This window comes from Gopherus flavomarginatus, chromosome 4 (genome assembly GCF_025201925.1).
Source record: "Gopherus flavomarginatus isolate rGopFla2 chromosome 4, rGopFla2.mat.asm, whole genome shotgun sequence".
Classification (NCBI taxonomy): Eukaryota; Metazoa; Chordata; order Testudines; family Testudinidae; genus Gopherus; species Gopherus flavomarginatus.
The window spans coordinates 140,106,043-140,132,122 of record NC_066620.1 but is presented as its reverse complement, the minus strand read 5'-3'; the positions used below and the strand labels follow the sequence as shown (position 1 = coordinate 140,132,122).

The 26,080-nt window shown below is 41.5% G+C and overlaps 1 protein-coding gene across 4 annotated transcripts in view; it reads right to left on the bottom strand.

The window, feature by feature from the left end:
* Positions 1-26,080, bottom strand: part of ASCC3 (activating signal cointegrator 1 complex subunit 3) — a 579,719-nt gene that overhangs the window by 413,117 nt on the left and 140,522 nt on the right. For all 4 annotated transcript variants that reach the window (XM_050949220.1, XM_050949219.1, XM_050949221.1 and 1 more), the window contains 2 exons: positions 6,246-6,446; positions 5,702-5,842 (listed from right to left, as the gene is read on the bottom strand). In XM_050949220.1, coding sequence (XP_050805177.1) covers positions 5,702-5,842; positions 6,246-6,446 — 342 coding nt within the window. The remainder of the gene's footprint in view (positions 1-5,701; positions 5,843-6,245; positions 6,447-26,080) is intronic.

Genomic DNA, 26,080 nt, shown 5'->3' with positions numbered 1-26,080 from the left:
CAAGTGTACAGAGACCTTGTCTTTACGGAAAGTGTTAAAAGGGGGGTTAGTCATTGGCAAAAACATGTGGCAAGCTCTGAGCACGACCCCTAGTTCCAAAATATTTATGTGTATCCTGGTCTCTGGTGTTGTCCAAGTGCCTTGTGTCATGAAGTCTCTCATGTGGGTGCCCCCGCCCATGAGAGATGAGTCCATTACGATTGTCAGAGTGGGAGAAGATCAGAGGAAGGTCATCCCCAAGCAAAATCGTCGCGGGATAGCCACCACTGTAGTTTAGAGATTACTTCTGGTGGGATGCTGAGCCAGGTGTGCATAGGATTGTGCACAGGAGTGTGCATGGGGAAGTAGACTCTTTGTAACCATAGTTGTAGACAGAGCAAGTTCAGCTGAGGAAAGGGTGCCATGTATGTGCAGGCCACCATGTGCCCCAAGAGAAAAAGGCAGATCATGTCCAAAATCAAAGGGTTGGAAAGTCACTGAAGTGATCAGCTCTCACATTGTCTGGAATCTGTCCCATGGCAGATAAGTTCAGGCAGATGTCGTGTATATGTTAGCTCCTATGAACTCCAGGGATTGTGTAAGGCAAAAAGTTAATTTTTCAAACGCTGATGTTGAATTCCAGGGGAAAAGGCATAGAAAGAGCTGGGACGCTGAGCCCCCGGGCCTCTTCTTTGGACCTTGCTGCTATCAGCCAGTCATCTAGATATGGAAAAACGAGGATCCTGTGACATCAGAGATGAGCTGACGCCACAAAGAAAACTTTTGTGAACACTCATGGGGCAGTGGTAAGTCCAAATGGGAGAACTCAGTATTGAAGATGTTGAGGTTCCACCTTGAACCTCAGGAACCTTCTGAGAGTGAGTGTATATAGATATGGCAGTAGGCGTCTTGCATATCAAAAGCCATAAACCACATTCCTTTTTCTATAGAGGGAATGATTGCTCCAAGTGTGATCATAGAATATCAGGGTTGGAAGGGACCTCAGGAGGTCATCTAGTCCATCCTCCTGCTCAAAGCAGGACCAATCCCTAACTAAATCCCCAAATCCCTAAATGGACCCCTCAAGGATAGAACTCACAACCTTGGGTTTAGCAGGCCAATTCTCAAACCACTGAGCTCTCTCTCCCCCCGGAATCTTGGTTTGGAAACTGAACAGTTGAAGCATGAGAGATCCAAGATCAGTCTCCATCCTCCATTCTTTTTGGGTACTAGGAAGTAGCTCAAATAGAACCCTGTGCCCTGCAATGGTTCCAGGATGGGCACCATAGCTCCCCTCCACAAAAGCAAGTCCATCTCTAGTTGGAGGATGTCATTGTGTAAGTGCTCCATGTGTGGACCACAGTGGAGTGTATGATGGGGGCATCGCTGTAAATTCTATGAGATAGCTGCTGTGAATAACATCTAGGACTTACTTGTCCATTGTTAAGACTTTCTATGCTGGCATAAAGAATTTGAGGCAGCCCTCAAAGGGGGTAGCCAGTAGGAGCACTGATGTACAGAATGGTTAATGGCTCTTTAATGACACTCAGACACCATTTATGTGACGATTGTGTGCGCTGCATGGATGACTAAGCAGTCAACGTAGGCAGGCGGGTTCTGTGGACCTTAGGGCATTTTTGAGGATGCTCATAGGTACATGGGTGGCATAGCTGTGGGGCCTTGTAATGTTGTTATTGGAGCAGGCGGTAAAACTTTCTCTTAGGTGCTGGTATGTAGATGCCCAGAGAGCTTAATGTGTCTCTAGAATCCTTTAAGGAGAGTAAGAATCATCTATGTTCTGGTTGAAAAGGTGTGATTTATCGAATGGAAGGTCATCTATAGTGTTTTGCACCTCCCTGGAGAAGTCTGAGGAGTGTAACCAGGATTCCCTCTTAAGGACAATCCCAATTGCCAATACATGGCCTGATGGATCTGCTGAATCCACTATGACCAGTAGCATGGACCTGACGAGTAATATGACTTCCTTCAAAACCACCTGGAATTGGTTGCAATCTTGCGGTAGTAGTTTGTCAGTGATCTCAGCCCCTCATCCATAGTTGATAAAGTCATATCTGGCCATCAGGGCTAAGTAGTTGGAAATACAGAATTGGAGTCCTGCCAAGGAGAAGACCTTCCTACCCATTAAGTCTAGTCTTTTGCCCTCTGGGGTGGGGCAGAGGTATTGTTGCTTGGATCACTCTGATGCTGCCTAGATGACCTGTGAGTTGGATAGAGAATGAGAGAATAAAACTCTGACTCCTTGCGGAGACATAGTGCCTCTTTTCAGCCCCTTTCAGAGTGTGTGCACATGTTCTCCAATATATCTGTTAATCTATAAGGGGCCACAGGATTCTTTGCTGCTTTTACAGATCCAGACCAACACGGCTACCCCTCTGAGACTTGATCAATAGGGCCACTCTCACAAGTACTGATGTGTGCAAGATGTGAAATAGCTGGAGTTGACTGGTGGGGAATTGTCTCAGGGCCCCTGGAACAATGCGATAGTCATGCTTCTGGAACGGGAGCAGTGGACTGTGTCAGACATTCGTATAATCCAGTACCCAGATCTGGGTACTGGAGAGGATGGGGGAGAGGAGGGACCATGCAGAAACGAGAAATAACTGGAGACACCAGCAGCCTGCTGCACTCTATCACCTTGGGCAAAACCATGAAGTAATATAATTAATGCCAGTCAACACGGGTTTATGGAAAACAGATCTTGTCATACAAACTTGATTTTTTTTCTAACAATACAAGTTCGGTTGATAAAGGTAGTAGTGTTGATTTAATATACTTGGGCTTCTGTACAACACTTCACTTGGTACCACAAAATATTTTGATTAAGAAACTAGACTGATATAAAATCAACATGGTGCATATTAACTGGATTAAATGCTGGCTAACTGATAGATCTCAAACTGTAATTGTAAACCGGAATAATCATCAAGCTGGTGTGTTTGTAAAGGGATCTGATGGGAATCGGCCTATGCTATTTAACATTTTTGTCAATAACTTGGAAGAAAACAAAAATTACTTATCAAGCTTGCAGATGACAAAGACTGTGTAGTAAATAATAAAGGGGTGTAGTAAATAATTAAGAGGACAGAACATTGATATAGAGCCATCTGGATCACTTAGTAAGCTGGACGCAAGAAAACATGTTTCACTACGGTCAAAGCAAGGTCATATATCTAAGAATCACATATGTGGTCCATTCGTACACCATGGTGGGGCTCTAAGCTGAGAAGCAGTGATTCTGAAAAACACTTTGTGGCCATTGTTGATAATCAACTGAACATGAGCTCCCAATGTGACGTTATGGCCAAAAGGGTTAATGGACGTATAAACAGGGAATACGTAGGGGGAGCTGACAAGTTATATTACCTCTGTATGTGGCAATAGTGTGAGCGCTACTGGAATATTGTGTCAAGTTCTGGTGTCCACAATTCAAGGATGCTGAAAATTTGAAGAAAAGAGCCACAAGAATGAATAAAGGATTGGAAAACATGCCATATAGTTAAGGCTATGATTTTCATGGGTATTTTTTAGTAAAAGTCATGGACAGGTCACTAGCAACAAACAAAAACTCATGGCCCGTGACCTGTCCATAATTTATATATAAATACCCCTGAATAAATCAGGGGTGGAGGAGGGCATGCCACAAAGGGCTGCTGCTGCGGGGGGACTGGGGAGGGGAAAGACAAGGGTCCACTGTGGGGGGGCAGTGGCGGGTCCAGTGGCAGTGGTTGCTCCAGCTACCCCGGGACCACTTGTGCAGCAGCTGGTGTAGCTGGCCCTGGGGCCACCCCAGCACAATCGGTGCAGCTGGCTGTGGGTCCGACCAAGAATCTGGATGCAAAGCCGTTCCAGCAGCAGCCAGTGTGGCTGTCCCCAGGGCCACTCGAGCAGCTGGCCCCGAAGCCCTGCGCAGCCCAGGATTAAGCCACAAAGGCCACTGCAGAAGTCACAGAGGTTGTGGAAAGTCACAGAATCTGTGATGTTCCGTGACCTCTGTAACAGACACTGAGCCCCACATATAGTGAAAGACTCTAGGAGCTCAATCTGTTTAGAACAACAAAGAAAAGAGGAAGGGGTGAATTAATCACAGTCTGCAATGAAAATGGGGAATAAAAGTTTGATGAGAACGCTCTTCAGTCTAGCGAAGGTATAACAAGAGCTTATTGCTGGAGCTTGAAGCTTGACAAACTAAAAATAAGGTGTATATTTTTAACAATGACAGTAATTAATCATTGGAACAACATACCTGGGCTTTGGTCATCATGCAAAATTATCAAATCAAGACTGGATGATTTTTAAAAAACATCTCGTTCAAATAGGAATTAATTCAGGGAAATCCCATAGTCTGTGTTATGCAGGAGGTTAGGATAGATTATCACAATAGTCCCCTCTGGATTCATAATCCATACATCTATATTTTCTTTTTAACATAGGAAAAATCTCCAGTCTAATAATGGAGATTTAAAGCATACCAAAATTAAGAAAAAAGTATATCTCAATTGAATCAGTGTTAATTAGTACAGGATTAATGACACAAGTGTTCATAATACATAAATAAATACAGCCAAAGCTTATTCGGATTCATGAAATTAGGAGACAAAAGGGTAACAACAAGGAGTTTAAGCATAAAAATACAAACACTTTTTCATGTTGTGGAAAAGTGTTACATCACTGGCTGAAAGACTGTCCAAAACATATACCTGATAAAAGCCACTATTCTAAACAAATAAGGCAATATGGGAATAGTCATATCTGCTAACAAAAAAATCTGCATGCTGCGCAACACTGTACATGAAGTCAGGTATGCAAAAATCAGTTATTAAAATGTCTAGAGGCAAAAGAACATCATTAATGATACCTGATACTTTTCATCACTTAAATGCTCTATCAGAGGAAATATACTGAGATTAGTCATCAGCAGAATCTTCAATTTTATTAACTCTTTAAAAAGATGAATAACAAGGTGGGTGAGGTAATATCTTTTATTGGACCAACTTCCAGTAAGAGACATGACCTCACCCACTTTGTCTTTCTAATATCCTGGGACCAACACGGCTACACCACCACTGTATACTTTAAAAAGAGAGCTGACAAAATATTCATTTAGACAACAACAATGTTGTAGTAATATTTCAAACTTCTTCTGCATTTTCCATCTGAGGACCTGACCCTACTTGACTTTTGGGTGGAGGTGTGTGTTGGGGGGAAGAGGGTATTTTTTGGAGACGGGTGTTGAGGGAAGCTGAGGATATTTTTTTTTTTAAACGAATACCTGGTACCACAATCCCTGACACAATCATTAAAAGGTAGGAACAATAATCCATTAAAAGGCTGGAACCCAGAAGTAAGGGATCTGGTTCTACTAATGATTATAAGCAATGAAGAGACCATGGGTCTACCCAGGGACCTAATAAAACCAGGAAATGATAGGAAGGTTGTGGGTGTATAATAAGGTTGTAGATGGAACCTCAAATTTCAGTGAAAAAAATAGATCATTTTAGGTTTGTTTTCCAGATCTATCTGAAAGTTTTCTCCATAGTGAAGGTGTTCCAAACTTTGATCACATTTTAAACATACACAGTATAATTAATACCACAATGTTACATTCCAACTACTACAACATTTGACAATGAAGTTTTCTTAACAAATTAAAGTGCACACACACGCCTGCACACAGGCACTATTCATCTGAAACAAAACATACCTGTGTTCGAAGAATTTCACCTTTTGACAACTGCATATCACCGGTCAGCTCTTTCACAGTGATGCCTAGCGGCTCCAGACGCTTGCTGAAGTAATTTGTCATTTCAGCTGCCAAAGCCTTCATAGGAGCAACATACACAATCTGCAGCAAAAGGACACTAGCTTGATAAGTGAGCAAACTGCACAATGTCATTTGTTTCGTGGCAACTAATACAAATCACAATTTATTGTGAAACATGATTCTAGGCACTTTGTGCCGCTGTTTAGAGGACAATGGATTATGTTTATACAGCCTCATTACTTTGAGAATTGGTTCTGCATCAAAGCTAAATGTATTTTCATAGCTTTTCACATGGGTAATAAGATTTTCAGAACACAAATAGGAATTGGTTTAATAGTAATGAAGTAAATCACCAGCATTTTCTATGAGACCTGGAGAAGTATAATACCCTTGAAAACTTCTTGATTTCATATAATGTGTATAACTGTACAATGGGTTTTATCTTTTGAGTTAAAAACCTGGTTTTGGTTCATTGAATTCTTACCTTAAACTCATCCTTTTTGATAACTCCTTGCTGAACATGCTGGCGAATTTCATGCAGGACAGTTAGCATGGCAATGTTAGTTTTCCCAGCTCCAGTGGGTGCACAGATCAGCATGTTCTCATTTGTATTGTAGGCAGTCTCAAAAACTATTGATTGGATTCGGTTTAGTTTTTTCATGCCTTTAAATACAAGTTGCCCAATCTGAAAGAAAAAAGTATTGCAATGAAAATACAAGGACAGCAAAAAGAGAGGGATAATTTTTGGATCTTCTTAGAAATTAGTCACAAGCAGGGCCGGCTCCAGGGGTTTTGCCCCTCCAAGCAGCCAAAAAAAAAAAAAAAAAAAAAAGCCGTGATCGCGATCTGCGGCAATTCACCGGGAGGTCCTTTGCTCCGAGCGGGAGTGAGGGACCCTCCGCCGAATTGCTGCCAAATCCCTGAAAGTGTCGCCCCACCCCCGAGTTGCCGCCTCAAGCACCTGCTTGATAAGCTGGTGCCTGGAGCCGGCCCTGGTCACAAGCCTTTGATCCCAAAAGGCTACGTCTACCATGCTGGAAACTTCACGTTTCTTATGTATTCCAAGTAGGATAACTTTTAAAATATTAACGTAAGTTACTCTTAACTACACCGCTGTTATGTTTTTCACTTTTACTAAAAACACACTGACCAAACTTCATTAATAGTTAATGAATATTAGCATAAAAACAGTATTAATAGATTATATGACTTATGGATTTTAAGCATGACATAATTATTAGTGAGAAAATGTACGCCTTTATAGTGCTTTATACATTACGAAAGATGTACTAAGTTTAAATTCTAAAGCCATCCTAAAGCATAAAAAGGAAACAATACCCTCCTCCTCTCTGATGCAAGGGGGGAGAGACCACCTTTAGGGCATTATCAGGCCACCACCTATGTATAGCATAGCTAAACAAAAAGTCCAAAATATAGACTAACATATTACAATAAAAAACAATATTAAGAGAACATTAAGATTACAAAGTCAATCACACAAAAATTAGGAAATGCCAGAATTAAGGTTGTCTTATTGCCTTATGTTGGGCCCCTTTAGCGTATGCAATATGATTAGGGCCCTTCATTTTCGGTTTTTATTTTATTTAATTTTTCCCAGAAATTTATTGGTGTTTATTACTACAACGACAAAAGCAGGTGAAAATTGGTGGAAAACACTATTATTTTTTCTGGGTCAGTAATCAGGGTTTATTTTGTTGGATGGAAGGACAAAGGAAAAAAGTATTCAGTAGATTAATGCTTTGATGAATGGGATTCTATGTGGTTTGCTGCAGAACTAAAAACAAAATGCCACTCTGAGTTTAAGAAAACAATTTCTCTCTAATCCCCAAATAAAACTTTTCATTTGAATAAGAACAATTTACCATTTAGACTTAGAACTATTAGTCTATAAATATTTACATTTAATAACTGGGCCACACCATTTACAGCATATACACTCAACTTCATCCTTTTCTCCTGTTTTGTTTTTTTTAAAAGCTTTCGAATACATCCTTGTGTTCTGAAAAGTATTCTGACAGATTTTTGTTTTTTCCATTGTGTCAGATATTTAAACCATTCTCTAACAACTCGAAATATGTACATAGTGGGTGTCATGGTATCTTTCCCCAATCTGAACCTTAGAGTCCAAAAGTTGGGGTACCAGCATGAATTCCCCTAAGCTTAATTACCAGCTTAGATCTGATAGCTGCCACCAATCAGGACTTGGAGTGCCTGATACACTCTGGTCCCCCAAAAACCTTCCCTGGGGACCCCCAAGACCCAGACCCCCTGGATCTTAACACAAGGAAACTAAACTCTTTCCCTCACCAGTGCCTCTCCTAGGCTTTCCCTCCCTGGGTTACCCTGGAAGATCACTGTGATTCAAACTCCTTGAATCACAACACAGAGAAATCAGGTTTGTTCCCCCACACTTCTCTTCCCCTCCAAGTGTTCCCTCCCTGGGGTCCTGGAGAGATAGACAGATTCAAGCTCCGTGAATCTAAAACAAAGGGATTCCACCCTTCTCCCCTCCCTTCTCCTTCCCTGTTAAGTACAGACTCAATTCCCTTGATCCTCAACAAGGGGAAAAAATCAGACAGGTCTTAAAAGCAAAACTTTTATTAAAAAGAAAGAAAAAGTAAAAGGTGTCTCTGTAATTTAGATGGTAAAAGTTACAGGGTCTGTCAGCTTATAGAAACTGGAGAAAAAGCCTCCTCCAGCAGAAATACAATTTAAAATACTTCCAGCCAAATACATATTAGAACTCTACCAGCCAGATACACATTTGCAAATAAAGAAAACCAATTAAAAAGACTAAACCGCCTTTCTACTTGCACTTACTACTTGAATAGAAAATTAGAGCCTGTAGTACGACCGGTCACTCTCAGATCCCAGAGAGAACACAGACAAAGAACAAAGAACACACACACACAAGCTTCCCTCCACCCAGAGTTGAAAGTATCTTGTCTCCTGATAGGGCCTCTGTTCAGCTGTTGTTTGTTAACCCTTTACAGGTGAAAGAGACATTAACCCTTAGCTATCTGTTTATGACAGTGGGAGTGAGATTCATCAGTACATTAAGATGCGCATGGACTTCAGAGCTTGCACTGTGAGCCTGTTTGTTTATTGTATCTTCTAGACTAACACATAGCTTTACTTCAACAGACAGCTCTGTGTATACACCCAGACTAATGTATTATCACAGTACATATCATGAAAGCTCATACTTTCCTAATAAAACAAATTATTTTTTATATATTGAATGATACAAAAGTAGGTAAAAATCAGAAAAATATGAATAATATTTTTTCTAAAAATCTGAGCGTTTGTTTTTTTGGATTTTTTTTTCTTTTTTTTGGTTTGGTTTTTTGTTTTTGGTAAAAATCAGACAGTACTATTACTTTTCCCACAGGACCTCTGCGTTATTCAGTGTACAACAGCCAGTGTCATGCAGTGGAGACTGTTGTCTGTGGGTATATATACACTGCACACTAAACCCAGGCTCTGACTCAGGTTTGAGCCCAAGACACCTTTCTGCTCATATACAAATCAGTTTGACTTGGGTGAGCAAACTCAGGTCCTAGGACCCTGCTGTGACTCTGGTCCAAGCCCTGTCATTTTGCAGCGTGGATGCAGTTCAAGCCACAGATCTGAGTCAGAAAGTCTGTGTAGTCACTATGGACATGTAAGCACGGCTATGAGACCCAGGTCCAGCAACTGCAAGCCCAGGTTTATGATGCAGCGTGGATGTTTAAATAATGATTTGGAAATACTGAGTTCACAGGCCCAGGTCCCTACAGACGCAGGTTTCACATGCAATATGGACATACTCTGTAGGACCCCTGCTTCGTATGTGGCAGAAGTTGGAGGGTGCCTAGTCAATGACGCAGAGGATTGCAGGAAGAGAAAGGATGATCTCCTAAGAATGGCCATACTGGCTCACACCGATAATCCATCTAGCCCAGTAGCCTGTCTTCCAACAGTGAGCAATGCCAGGTGCTTAAGAGGAAATGAACAGAACAAGTAATCAACTGATCCATCCCTCGTCGCCCATTCCCAATTTCTAGCAAACAGAGGTTAAGGACACTTCAGAGCATGGTTTTGCATCCCTGTCCATCCTGGCTAATAGCCATTAATGGACTTTTCCTCCATTAATTTATCTAGCTCTTTTTTGAACTGTTATAGTCTTGGACTTCACAATACCCTCTGGCAAGAGTTCCAGAGGTTGACTGTGCATTGTGTGAAGAAATACTTCCCTTTGTTTGTTTTAAACCTGCTGCGTATTTAATTTCATTTGGTGACCCCTCATTCTTGTGTTATGAGAAGGAGCAATTAATACTTCCTTGTTTACTTTATCTACACCAGTCATGATTTTATAGATTTCTATCATATCCCCCTTTAGTTGTCTCTTTGCCAAGCTGAAAAGTCCCAATCTTATTAATCTCTCCTCATACTGAAGCTGTTCCATACCCCTAAATCATTTTTTTCTGGTCCCTTTCGGGACCTTTTCCAATTCCAATACATCCTTTTTGAGATGGGACAACTAGATCTGCAGGCAGTATTTAAGATGTGGGCATATCCAAGATTTATATAGAGGCAATATGATATTTTCCCTATTACCTATTCCTTTCTTAATGATACCCAGCATTCTGATAACCTTTTTAACTGCCGCTGGACATTGAGTAGAGCAGTTCCTCGGCTGAGTGGGAAAGTAGGCTCAGCTGTGGCCATGCCCCAATCAGGGCTCAGCTGGCCCTTATAAGAAGGCAGTGGGCCAGGAGCAAAAACAGACACTCTCTCTAGCCTGTTGAAAGGGAGGGACCTGGCTACTGGGAACATACCAAGGTAGATGGCTGGAGCAAGGCTGGGGGAAGGCCCAGGGAGCTGGGGAGCTCTGACCTGGAAATTCCCAGGCTGTGGCCTAGTGGAAAGCCAAATAGGTACTAGAGTTGCAAGGGGAAGCCCAAAGGGGTAGGCGGAAGCAGCAGGTCCAAAATCCTTTGCCTGTGATGAGTGGTATTGTACTGCAGTCTGCCCCAGTGAATGGCAGCTAGATGGAGACTGGGCAGTAGCCAAAGACTGAGGCGACATGGGGATAGCGGGTGGGGATTCCCTGGGGAGGGGAGACCCAGATACTGAGAGGTGTACTGCCAGGGGACTGCACCCCAGCATGCAAGGGGCACCGGTTCTGGGAGGGACTTGGGGGCCAGGAAAAGCAGGACACCGGCCTGCAGAGGGTGCTCAGACAGCTGGAGAGCTAATTCCCCAGGACGCCAGCAGGAGGTGCCACAGGAGTGAGTCCTGCACGGTTACACCACCTCACTGTTTACTCCTTCTTCCACATCATTTATGAATATGTTGAACAGTACTGGCCCAAGTATAGATCTAAGTTCCCTCTAAGCTGCACAGCCATGCAGCAGGCTATCACGGGCCACGCAAGCAGGGAGAGGTGCCTCTCCCCTGGTCCCAGCCTCGGCGCTGTCGCAGCAAGAGAGGGCTGGAGGGAGTCCTCTATCCCTGCTGCAGCCCAGGGACAGCCTGCACCCCAAACTCATCATCTCCAGCCAGAGCTCTCACCCCTGCACAGCCCAACCCTCTGACCCAGCTCTCAGTCCCGTCCTGCACCCCAAAGCCCTCATCCTCAGCTGCACCCCAGAGACCAACCCCCCAGCCAGAGCCCTCACCCTCCCACACTTCAATCCTCTGTCCTAGCCCTGAGCCCCCTCCCGCACTCTGAACCCCTCACCCCACCCTGGGCCATACATCACCTCCACATAGCAAAATTCATTCCACACATGGTTGTAAAAAAATTAGAGGGAACAGTGGTACAGACTCCTTGGGGACACCATTATTTACATCTCTCCATTCTGAAAATTGACCATTTATTCTTACCCTTTGTTTCCTATCTTTTAACCAGTTATCAATCCATGAGAACACCTTCCCTCTTATCCCATGACAGCTTACTTTGCTTAACAGCCTTTGTCAAAGGCTTTCTGAAAATCTAAGTACAGTATATCCACTGGATCATACTTGTCCACATGCTTGTTGACCCCCTCAAAGAATTCTAGATTTGTGAGGCATGATTTCCCTTTACAAAAGCCATGTTGACTCTTCCCCAACAAATCATGTTAAACTACGTGTCTGATAATTTTGTTCTTTACTGTAGTTTAAGACAGTTTGCCTGGTGCTGAAGTTAGGTTTACAGACTAGCAATTGCCAGGATCACCTCAGGAGCCTTTTTCTAAAAATTGGTGTCACGTTTGCTATCCTCCAGTCATCTGGTACAGAAGCTGATTTAAATGATATGTTTCATACCACAGGTAGTAGTTCTGCAATTTCACATTTGAGTTCCTTCAAAATTCTTGTGTGAATATCATCTGGTTTTGGTGACTTATTACTGTTGAGTTTATCAATTTATTCCAAAACCACCAGATTGTCACCTAAAAATAATGGCTCAAGTTTGGAAATCTTCCTCAGATCCTCAGCCATAAACACTAATGCAGAAAATTCATTTACATTCAGGAGTGTTCCTCTGGCATCTCGATTGTCCAGTAGTCCCACTGATTGTTTAGCAAGCTTCCTGCTTCTGATATACTTAAAAAAAAACTGCTAATACTTTTTGAGTCTTCAGCTAGTTGTTCTGCATATTCTTTTTTGGCCTTCCTAATTATATTTTTACACTTCATTTGCCAGATTTTATGCTCCTTTTTATTTTCCTCACTAGGATTTAACTTCCACTTTTTAAAGATTGCCTTTTTGTGTCTCTCAACTTCTTTTACTTTGTTGTTTAGCCACGGTGGCATTTGTTTGGTTTGTCAGTATGTTTTTCTAATTTGGGGTATACATTTAAGTTTAGCCTCTATTACGGTATCTTTAAAAACTCTTCATGCAGCCTGCAGGGATTTCACTTTTGGCACTGTACCTTTTAATTTCTGTTTAACTAATTCCTTATTTTTGTGTAGTCGCCCTTTCTGAAATTAAATGCTACCATGGTGGGCTGCCGTGATGTCTCCCCTCCACATCCCAGGGATGTTAAATCTAATTATATTATGGTCACTATTACCAAGTGGTTCAGCTATATTCACCTATAGGACCAGACCCTGCATTCCATTTAGGACTAAATCAAGAATTGCCTCTCCTCTAGTGGGTTCTAGGACTAGCTGCTACAAGAAGCAGTCATTTAAGGTGTCAACAAACTTTACTTCTGCATATCATCCTGAGGTAAAATGGGGATAGTTGAAATCCCCCTTATTACTGACTTTTTTATTTGTGCAGCCTCTCTAATCTCCCTAAACATTTCAGAGTCACTATTGTCATCCTGATCAGGTGGTTGGTAATATATCCCTACTCCTATATTCTTATTATTCAAGCATGGAATTACTACCCATAGAGATTCTATGGTACAGTTTGGTTCATTTAAGATTTTTACTTCATTTGAGTCTACGCTTCCTTTCACATATAGTGCCACTCCCCCTGCCTTGTCCTTCCGATATATTTTCTATCCAGGTATTACTGTGTCCCATTGAATATCCTCAATCCACTAAATTTCTGTAATGCTTATTATATCAATATCCTCATTTAAAATACAAGGCACTCAAGTTCACCCATTATTTAGACATATACAAATATTAGAAGCTCTTTAAAAAATTGTCACTTTTTAGCTGTCTTCCATTACGTGATGTAATTGAATGGGACTCTTTTTCATCTGACTGTTTCTCATCCGATCTTACCTGTATTATATCATCTTCCAGCTTCTCCTCCTTATTAGGACACAGAGAATCTCCATTAATAGAGCCTCTCCTAAGGGATGTCTCTGTCCAAATCATGTGCTCCTCCACACCTGTTGGCTTTCGCCCAGCCTTTTTGTGAAAAAAGTGTTTGTCCATGGCAATTTGTCTTATGTTATTTTCTGTGAGAAGGTAGAGATTATCTGGTTTCACTTACACAGTTATTGTGGCATTTGATGAACTGGACAAGGTACACCAATGCTGCATGTGTAGGACCAAGGAATCTTGAAAGGTATGTTGTGAGGGGTATAGGTCATTGTAGTAGTGAGATATATCTACAGGTTTTGCATCTGTTCTGGCAGGGTACAGTACTACTTTGAGTTGGTGTGTCATGGTTTGTGGGCAGCTTGCTTCTGATGAAGAGCTTGGAGAGGTTGGGGGCAGGGGCACAGTTTGAAAGGCAGACAAGAAAGATTTCTTTCAGGATGTGAAATATAGATTATAACTGTTTGATACCCCATTGGGTTCCTGTGTGGGGTGATAGATGACACGTAAGGGTGTGAGGTCAGTGGTTCTTCCCCTCCTCCCCCTGTATTAAAGCTGGTTCTCTCAGGGTATTTGGGTGGCCCATTCCATGATACAATCTACTTCTTTGGTGGAGTGTCCTTGTTTGGTGAAGGCAGTTTAAATGTTTTAAGATGTATACCCTGGACTTCCTCCTGAAAACATATTCTGTAGTATATGAATGCCTGATTAATCGAAGGGGCAATGTGGCCTTTTTCATCACAATAAGCCCTAAATATTTAAGCAATAAAGCTATTGTAAATGAAAATCACATGGCACAAAAGCTTCATATAAAATATGCTTTTATAAATGTACTGATTATGGAACAAGAACTCAAATTAATTAGCTAAGAATTTGTGTATGAAAATTTAGTTTTCCCTTGTGCACAATAGTAGCAGTGCAACGCAAACTCAGTCTGTACTTTTGTGTATAGCATTTGAATTCAAGCTTCTATACATATCCCAAGTGTATCTGAATGTCTGTTATAGTTCCCTGAATCTTGTGATTCAGAAAAATGTTTATTTCTGCCTTGATCTATTTTAAATTATTTCCAGAACTTTTCAGGAGGTCTCCTTATATCTTTAAGTTGTTGTGTTTCAACACTTTGCTAGTAATATACTTTTAGAGGTTATTCTGTCTGCAAAACTGTAGATGGAAAGCCATTTGTTTCCCCATCAACTGCCGTATGTACATTTACTTGGTGTCTCTTCATTTTCATCAAGGGGGCTGTAATAAAATGTTAATGAGCTCCCTACAGAGGCAATGATTGCACAGCCATTGCAGGGTTTGATCAATGTATTTTATAGTCTTTTTATTTATCTTGAGTTTCCAGTTTGTGCACTGTTTAATTTTAGGAATTCTTCAAACACTTTTGAAAATGGTTGTATTTTTTTTCTTTGTTTCTTGAAGTTGCATTTAATTAGGTTTTTCATACTGTGCAAACTGTTTGCAGGTCATATTGAAGAAACTACTGGAGAACACCACACAAATACTAAAGCTGAATAAAACACTGAAGTAACTTACAGTATTTTACCAGAATGTTTTTTTAAAAAGGCAGAAGTAATATAACAATTCAGGTGGAGACAGCCTTTAGTATGGTGAAAAAAGGAATATGGCCTTGATTAAGAGAAGAAATTAAGCATGTATTTAAGTGCAATTGTACACTTATCAGTAGGACTATTCACATGCTTATGTTAAGTATGTACTTACTATGTTGCTGAATCAGGGCCTGTAAGACTATATTAAGTCAGAGTCTGTTAACCATTCAGGACACAAAGGAAGGTTTATCTTTTTTTTCCCCTGGCATTCGGGGAGGGATTTTTGTGTCTTCTGTGGAAGGTGTATTACTCAGTTGCCTTTACTTAACAGGATAAGTAGGCCAATTCTTTGTATTCGTGTATTTTATTGTGAAATATATAAGGGTTCCCCAATGGCATGTAGTTGGTGCTTATTTATAGGTTTATAAATCCAAAAAACAAAAATAATATATTAATACAAGACATATGGTTCACTTAAATAGGCATATGACCATTATCACTACTGTAGGGAAATACTAAAACATCTTCAACAGGAATTTGCTAGCACACACAAGGGAAAATAACTGACACTTGTATGAAAAATGAGGTTTATATTTAGCAACCTTAAGAGGTATATGGGAAAAAATAGACTGGTTTCAAATAAGTTGGACATGAGACTGTTTAGAAGGTAAACCATTGGCAAATGAGTCTAACAGAACACTAGTCATTTGGGCGCATGTGTGACCCAGCATATCTATTAGGAGGGTTGGCCTTGTAAGACTGGTAACTGTAGACCCAGGTACATGACTGGAAGCAGGCATGTGACTGACAGGAAACAAGATGCAAAGCTTCCTGTCTCTGAGGCTGGGACCAGCAGAAACAAAGAGATCATGGATTAGGAGTGAGCTTTTGCGCATCTCTCCACAGATAGCAGGAGAATGGCTGTCTGTGAAAGAACTAAAGGTCCAGAATGCGACCAGTAGAGCAAGTCAGAGGGAGCTGGCGCACAAGCCCAGAAGACAGATCAGCAGGAGGTCTTGCTAAACAGAGCAGTCAAAGTCTTACATGAGGATGACTGGGGGAATATCAAAAAGGAGCCAGATATAGAGGCAAAAGGAGGTATAGTTTTTATTTAATGATATTAATAAACCAGATACTAGACTTTATTTTGAAACACTATTTGTGTGGAGAGAGAGAGGGAACTGGAAGGGTACAGTAGGAAGGAGTGGAGGGGGAATCTGAGGGATTAGTGTAGTTGACGAAGGTCTGGGAACACCCAGCATACAATAGTATTTTTTACTGTAGATCATAGAGTCTCCAAATTGACTAACTCTTTAAAAAAATATGCTTGAACAAAATGTAGGAGAACTGCACAGAAATAAGCTTGATTTTTTTTTTTAACTACAAGAATGGATTAAAGAGCATGAATATTTAGAAAAAGTTAATGTGGTTTGGCTCTAATGACTAAAATACTATTGTGGAGTTCCAAGCTTACTGTGTCAATGATTTCTATATAAAATTGGCCCTGTTTATTAGGTTTTTATTGCCAGCTCTGCAAACCTAAACTTGTCTAAAAGTCAAACAGGGTTCTTCTCTGATGGCAAATCATCCGCAGCAAAAAATTCTGTGAGACAGAAATTCTGTTATCAGCTACACCTATGCAACCCATTTGTGCTCAACGGGATTGCAAAGACATATACGGGCAAAATTTGGCTTTTGACTGAAGGTGCATGAGAAGAAACTGGGTCCAGCTGTGTTGTGTCTGCAATTTTATATAGATACAGAGTGGTAAAAAAAGTATTGCCACTGAATCCGACATAATTTACTCTCAATGCATACAGGGAGCAGATCTTTGCTGTAAGAAGGGACCATTTTTAAATAGTCATTATCCATAATATAAAAGACCACTGTGACTTCTAATTTCTCTCCACAACCAAGAGACAGCCATCTTCAAGACGGGCTTGAAATCAGTTGCAGAGTGGGATTCTCTAGCTATCTCCCACTTCAATTTTGAATCCAGTGGGCCCCCACTAGTATAGGACATTTAGGACTTTTATGTATCCAGTCAGTATACCTGACCGGACATGGTCAGTCGCACACTACATTAGGCATACAGCAGGAGCGCCTCATAACATGAGGTCTGAGGTTCTCGTATTCACAGAGTTTAAGGCCAGATGAGTTCATTAGATCATCTAGTCTGACCTCCTGTATATCCCAGTTAACCCTGTATTCGGCCCAATAACTTGTGTTTAACTAAAGCACAACTTATGTTTGGCTAAAGCATATCCTTCAGAAAGGTAGCTGGTCTTGACTAAAAGATGCCAAGAAAGGGGAATTTCATCACTTCCCTTGACAGTCTATCATCTACACTGTTAAAAAAAAAATGTTTCTAATTTGAGTGTGCCTGGCTTCCACTTCCAGCCACTGGTCTTTGTTATGCCTTTTGCTTTGTTACATTACAGAGCCCTTTAGTACACAATATTCTCTCCCCGCAAAGGTACTCGTATACTGTAATAAAAATCACCTCTCAATCTTCTTTCTGATAGACTTAAGGATCTCTGTCTGTTTAGTGTATCATTGTAAGGCATTTTCTCCAGACCTGATATAATTTTTATGGCTTTTTTTTGCATCCTCTTGAATTTTTCAATATCTGTTTTAAAATGTGGGCACCAGAACTTGATGAACTATTCCAATATCATTCTCAAGAATGCGATATAAAAGGTAAAAACACCTTCCTGTTTATACATCCAAGGAACACATTAGCCCTTTTTGCCACAATGTCATACTGAAAGTTTAAATTGAGTTGCTTGTCCACTGTGACCCTTACACCCTTTTACGAATCACTGCTTTCCAGGTTACAGACTAGGTAAAGACAGTTAGGATAGTCAATTCACTACAAAAGATGTTCACTTAGTTGCTTTGATGCTAATTTATAAACAACAAACCAGAAATTGCTAAGTGTGAAAATCTTATTCAATTCAATAATCTAAAGTGAAATTCATAGGGATGCACAACCATCTGTACAACGGGGCTGCATATGGGAAAAGTCTGCAGTGACTGAGAGAAATCCACCCTCCAGTGAGTGATCAAGTTACAGGGAGGAAAAACATCTATACTACCAGTCAGTATTTATGCCTACCAATTGCATTAAAAGCCACAGTTCCTCAGCACCTGCCATGCAGGAGGTTTTAGGCACTGGATCCATCAGCCTCCTGTGCCTCCCTTCTTGCAGGACTACTGGATCCACATAAGCATAGTTCCAATAGACATCCACAGCTTCTTTCATGCAGGCCTCTGAGGTCTGTGCACAGACCCCTTCCTGCCCAGAACAGAACACCACTGCTACAATCATTAGCAGCAGAGGGTCTTGTGGACATTCTCCATGTTTGCTAAATTTCACACCTAGTGCATAAATACCATAGTTAACAGAAACCATTTGTCACAGAGTCAACTCTAATATCACAAAATTTCACTAGATGGCTCAGTATGCTTCTAAGTCTGCTTAAACATATTATGCTAGTACTTTAGCAGCAGCTCAGTTTTAATGCTTCCATGCACAGAGTTAAGATAGCATGTCTTCACATACCCATATGAAGCAACAATGGCAGATCAAATTTCTTCACTTTCTCCCTTGCTTTACTACTCTCCCAGAGCCAATGATTTGAGTACTAGTTTTCTGAAATGTGTGAGTACTTTGATTTATTCGTAGCACACATTCAACATCTCTAATTTAAAAATAGGTATTTGACATTCATCAATTTCATTTCTCTGGACGGATTTCACCCAATACTAGACTCAGATTATTTCTTATTATTTTAAATGAAAAATTTAGTCATTGTGTCTTAATTGTACAGCATACAATAATCTAATTGAGATAAATGTCCTACAGTGCTAACATCTGTTATTTTAATATAACAAATTAAAGAGTTTATTACTCATTCATCATAATAGTGTTTAAAAACTGGACACTCCAGCAGGAGTGCCGGAACCTTCCCTGCCTTGCCTCTTCCCCCAACTCTGCCCCACCTCCATCCACTCCTCTGCCCCTCTACCACCCTTTGGTGGCAGCTTCTCCCCTCGCACCCAGGTCCAGAGGAACTGGCCTGTGGAGCTGGGTCTGGGAGCTGCAGCTGCCCGATGAAAGCAGAACGCAGCGCTGGCTGAGTAGGGGCTGGTACATGTGCTGACTCGGCACCTCCCCAACTCGTAATAACCAGACTTGAGGTGTCCTGTCAGTAGATCTGACTGGACATTATCAGTTCCCCTTTTCGACTGGACTTTCCTGTAAAAAAAAACAGGTGCCTAGCCACCCTACATCACTAATGTTTTCCATTTAGCTCAGATGACAAATTTAAACATGCAGCTTTTACCCTGCTAATTGGTTTGATTTGAATATATGCCATAATCAATGGACGTTTTACATGTTACAAGACACATTCTGTATTCACTTGTGTTACCGCACTTTGAGGTAGGAAATAATTAATCTTATCGATATAGTATGACTTAGCTATGTAGTCTTACAGCAAGTCTATGAACCTCAGCAAGATCTGGATATTTCTCAGCCATGTAATCCAGTAATCTCTGTTCTATGTTGTCCTTCCCCCACTGATTTATCCAAGAAAGTAAACTAGGTTAATAGGAATTTTCAGTCAGTGCTCTACCTGGACTCCACTTTTCCACATACAAAATTGGGCATGTACCTGAGACTCACCCATGCTCCGCGCAAGTGCTCAAACTTGCTAAACAAAAATCTAATACTTGAACAGTCACAGGTTTTAGATTAAAGAGTGCAGACAAACATTAATACAGACATGTTACACCTACAAAGGGCACAGGCATGTACAGGCTCATGCACTATTCAGCATATGCAAGTAGAGATAAGTCTTGGAAAAAAAAATCTATCCTCTGATGTTTTATCAGAAATGATAATACATACATATATTTCTGATAAAGCAGTGTGTGTGCATGTGTTAGGGTTGCCAACCCTCCTAGAATCAGGCTGTATCTCCTGGAGGCTACTGAAGCCAAACAGGGAGATTTTAGGTTGATAAAAGTGCAAGGGCACAGCAGGGCTAAGGCAGGCTCCCTACCTGCCCTGGTTCCGCGCTGCTCCTGGAAACGACCAGCATGTCTCTGCGCCCCCTTGGGGAGGGACAGGGGGTCTCCGCGCACTGCCCCCACCCCAGCTCCAATGCTGCAGCTTCCGTTAGCCAGGAACTGCAGCCAATGGGAGATGCGGGGGCAATGTCTGTGAGCACAGGCAGTGCCTGCGGGCAGCATGTGGAACACCCAACCTCCTTCCTCCAAAGGCCGCAGGGACATGCCAGCCACCCAAGGTAAGTGCCTCCCGGCCGGAGCCTATACCTCTCACCCCCACCCCCAGCCCTGAGCCCCCTCCTGCACCCATACTCCTTTCCCAAGCCTTCATTCCACATCTCCTCCTGCACCTCAACCCTCTGCCCCAGGCTCAGCCCGGAGCCCCCTCCAACATTCCAAACCCCTCGGCCCCAGCCCAGAGCCCACACCCCCTCCCGCTGTCCCAGCCCGGTGAAAATGAGTGAGGGTGCGGGAGAGCAAGCAACAGAAGTAGGGAGGATGGAGTGAACGGGGAAGGACCTAAGAGAAGGGGCAAAGCAGGGACTTGGGGGGAGAGAGAGAGATCCCAGATCAGAATGATTGCTGGGGGGGATTACTCACACCACTTTGGAATTGGGATATTTTTCAAGCCACTTGCATCGGTTCCTAGTCCAAGCAGCAATTTTACACTAATTAGTTATGAACACTTAAGCATTAGGTTATGCAATATATGTTAGTTTATTTTTTTAATTTGCTTTTTAACCATTATGAATCATTAGCAACATTAGCATACTGGCAAGAGTTCAAATAAAAAGTGTTTAAGAAAAAAGCCAGGCTGCAAAGAAGATTCACTAAAGTCAATCATTTCTCAATAAATACTGCCAATCAAATCAGCTTGCTGGTTATTCCTGCCTCTCCATCTTCCTATCTGATGTCCTAGCCATCTCTAAAGTTTCTCAGCCTGCTAAAGTCTTGGTTGAAGCAAGCTCTGGATCAGCTTTGTATGTACTCCTCTCAGGATAACTTGACCTAGAATAGCCCTATTTGGGAATGGTTAGTTACTAAGTTTGCAATCCGCCCCTCCCCCCAAAAAACCCTCCAATTATCACAATTTGAAGTGGCTCACAGGCAAATCTGTAAACTTCTTAAAAAAACTGCTGAGCACCGTCGAGTGGCACTGCACAGCTTTTAGCAACAACAAAAAATGCCACTATGTACTGATATTTTCAGTTACTAAGGACAGCTTACCCTTACACATTTACTGAAATAACTGTTCCAGAATATTTTTTCCTGGAATATTTATTTTTCTATAGACCCCAATCTGGACACTCCTATTCCAGAAAAATAGTGTTTATATGGAGTTTCACTGAAATAACCACTGAAAAATAATTATTCCAGAATAGCTATTTCTGTAAATTTCCAAGTATAGCTAAGCCTTAAAGCATTTTGACTGAAATGTCTCATGCTTGGTCTCAGTCCAGAATTATTTTTTTAAATAAAAGTTAACCAAAAATATTAAGTATTCTTTAGTTATTTGAAGCCAAACAATAAAGTGCGTTTATAAAGGATTAAGAATCTTTCCCAATGCCTGTCTGAATTGTTCCCATGGTGTTAACTCAAAAGTAGATTTGATTTATAATTTCATACATGGCAGGTACAGTACTTGGTGTGCTGAATAAAGAATATTTGCTTTCTCCTTGAAAAAAATTCAGATGTGATTCTATTATGGAATTTAAAAAACAGCACCCATGGCATTTACATTACATTGTCATGAACCTTTGAAAGATCACAATTGCATATATTTAGGGCCCTACCAAAATTCTCAGTCTATTTTCATCAATTTCATGGTCATAGGATTTTAAAAAATAATAAATTTCAGGATTTCAGCTATTTAAATTTGAAAGTTCAAGGTGTTGTAACTGTAGGAGTCCTGACCCAAAAAGGAGTTTCGGGGGGGGTCACAAGGTTATTGTAGGGAGGGGTGCGGTACTGCTATCCTTACATTTGTGCTGCTGCTGGCGGCAGCACTGCCTTCAGAGCTGGGCAGCTGGAGAGTGGTGGTGGCTACAGGCTGGAACCCCAGCTCTGAAGCTAGCATTGCCACCAGCAGTAGCGCAGATGTAAGAATGATATGGTATGGGATTGTCACCCTTACTTCTGCACCACTGCCTGCAGAGTTGGGCCCTCAGTCAGCAGCCACCACTATCTGGCCGCCCAGCTCTTAAGACCACAGCGCATAAATAAGGCTGGCATGGCATAATATTGCCACCCTTACTTCTGTGCTGCTGCTCGCAGGAGCTGCCTTCAGACCTGGGCACCCGGCCAACCGCCACTACTCTCCAGCTGCCCAGCTCTGAAGGCAGCTCAGAAGTAAGGGTGGCAATACCACAACCCCCCCTAAAGTAACCTTCTGACCCCCCTGCAACTTTCTTTTGGCTCAGGACCTGCAATTAGAGAAACGCTGGTCTCCCCCTATGAAATCTGTATAGTATAGCATAAAAGCACACAAAGGACCAGATTTCAGTCCATGACACATTGTTCATGGCCGTGAATTTGGAAGGGCCCTACATATATTCAAATAAAATTATTCTAAGAACTTTAAGATCACCTATCAACTAAGCATTAAATAGGAAAGCTACATATTCTTCCAAATAGTTTGGCAAAATTACTCTACTCATACCCCAAACCCTTTTCAGTTAATAATAATTCTTAACCCTACCTAAGATGCATTTTGAGACAGGGATGTAAAGAAACCAGCACATTTTGGATACTACCAAAGTCAAATTATTAGGATACAATTTTAAAGCAAACAGTATAAAACAGAGAATATTGTATAAGTGACATTAAAATGAAGACGTTATAGCAGTAAGTAGTATAGTATAGAAGTAACAGTAGGAAACAATGGGACATTTATAAAAAAATCACTAGAAAGGAACAGTGTATACTCCATGTGTTTTCCCAACCTGCTCTAAGGTTTAGAAATGTTAGGTCTTACAGAGAAAGAAGAAAAGAAGATAAAAGTAGTAGAAAATAATATACTGAGGAGAATGGCAGAGCGTGCATGGCAGAAAGTAAAGGGAAAATGAACTTGGGACTAGGGTTTGCAGAGAAAAGGACTGGAACTCAAAGACCTCTGAGCTAGGAGTGACAAAGAATCATGGCCATCTCCAAGTCAGTATAAACGGGAAAAGGAGTTGAGAAGTAAAGTGAAATCATTAGAAAGGAAGTGTGTGTGTATATATGAGAGAGAGACATCTGTTAGAACTTGCAAAAGTAGTTTTGCAACTGCAATGACGTCTTTAAAAAAAAGTGTTAATTATTAAATATTTCCATAACAAATATTTCCATTCCATGACATTAAAATTTCAATTTTCAAAGAAGCAGGGGATCTTGAGGCAAACAGTCCCCTGTACCATTTAAAAAAGTTTCTCCGTATTAGCCAAGCTAAATATATCCTTTCTAAACTTTAGCCATACTGAAGTCCAGAATTACTATCTTATATTTTTCTATAATCACGCAAATCTAATTCCTTCAGAGTCTCCCTTTCATCTTTTCAAGAATTGTATCATTTCAATTGATTGTCTGAACAAGAATAACCCAACATGAATCCTAAAATTACAAGTAAAATATGGAAAAGAATAAAGCACTTAAATGAGAATTACTTAACTGATAATACTGTCTTAAGGAAAACCACCAGCATAGTAGGGGAAAAAATTACAGCTATACAAACAAATGTATCGTGAAGTAATTTTACCTTTATCATCTTGTTTTGGGTGAGAGAGTATATTATTTGAATTGCATTTTCTATAGATATATATGCCGCAAACTTCATCTTAAAAAAAAATCTATTTTAAAACTTTTATATGCATTTTAACCAATAGATAGTTCCTTTAAGCAAAGGAACCAAACTGAAGGATGATTGAATCCGTTACCTCTACAGAACACTTCCCTCAGATCCCACTGAGGAATACACTAAGAAACTGCACCATCTATTCAGAACACTCCCTACACTAACACCGGAACAAATCAACATACCCTTAGAGCCCCGACCAGGGTTATTCTATCTACTACCCAAGATCCACAAACCCAGAAATTCTGGACACCCCATTATCTCGGGCATTGGCACTCTCACTGAAGGACTGTCTGGATATATGGACTCTCTACTCAGACCCTATGCCACCAGCACTCCCAGCTATCTCCGTGACATCACTGATTTCCTGAGGAAACTACAATGCATTGGTGACCTTCCAGAAAACACCATCCTAGCCACCATGGATGTAGAGGCTCCCTACACAAACATCCCATACACAGATGGAATACAAGCTGTCAGGAACAGTTTCTCTGATGATGCCACAGCACAACTGGTTGCTGAGCTCTGTGCCCTTATCCTCACACACAACTATTTCAAATTTGATGACAATATATATCTCCAGATCAGTGGCACTGCTATGGGCACCCGCATGGCCCCACAATATGCAATATTTTTATGGCCGACCTGGAACAACGCTTCCTCAGCTCTCGTCCACTCACGCCCCTTCTCTACCTACGCTACACTGATGACATCATCATCTGGATCCATGGAAAGGAGACTCTAGAAAAATTCCACCATGATTTCAACAGCTTCCACCTCACCATCAACCGCAGCCTGGACCAATCTACACGGGACTAGACACCACGGTCCTAGACACCACGGTGCAAGTAAGTGATGGTCACATTAACACCACCCTATACCGAAAACCTACCGACAGCTATGCCTACCTTCATGCCTCCAGCTTCCATCCCGGGCACACCACACAATCCATTGTCTACAGCCAAGCACTGAGGTACAACCACATCTTCTCTAACCCCTCAGACAGAGACCGACACCTACAAAATCTCCACCAAGCATTCTCAAAACTACAATATCCGCACGAGGAAATAAGGAAATAGATCAACAGAGCCAGATGTGTACCCAGAAGCCTCCTACTGCAAGACAAACCCAAGAAAGAAACCAAACAGGACTCCACTGGCCATCACATACAGTCCCCAGCTAAAACCCCTCCAACGCATCATCAGGGATCTACAACCCATCCTGGACAATGACCCCACACTTTCACAGGCCTTGGGTGGCAGGCCAGTCCTCACCCACAGACAACCTGCCAACCCGAAGCATATTCTCACCAGTAACTGCACACTGCACCATAATAACTCTAGCTCAGGAACCAATCCATGCAACAAACCTCGATGCCAACTCTGTCCACATATCTGCACTAGTGACACCATCACAGGACCTAACCAGATCAGCCACACCATCACTGGTTCATTCACCTGCACGTCCACCAATGTAATATACGCCATCATATGCCAGCAATGCCCCTCTGCTATGTACATCGGCCAAACTGGACAGTCGCCTCGGAAAAGGATAAATGGACACAAATCAGATATCAGGAATGGCAATATACAAAAACCTGTAGGAGAACACTTCAACCTCCCTGGCCACACAATAGCAGATCTTAAGGTGGCCATCCTGCGGCACAAAAACTTCAGGATCAGACTTCAAAGAGAAACTGCTGAGCTTCAGTTCATCTGCAAATTGACACCATCAGCTCAGGATTAAACAAAGACTGTGAATGGCTTGCCAACTACAAAAAACCAGTTTCTCCTCCCTTGGTTTTCACACCTCAACTGCTAGAACAGGGCCTCATCCTCCCTGACTGAGCTAACCTCGTTATCTCTAGCTTGCTTCTTGCTTGCATATATATATATATATATATATATATATATATACACACACACACACACATACATATACACACACACACACACACACCCCTCTGCCCCTGGAAATTTCCACTATATGCATCCAGCGAAGTGGGTATTCACCCACAAAAGCTCATGCTCCAAAACGTCCGTTAGTCTATAAGGTGCCACAGGATTCTTTGCTGCTTTTACAGATC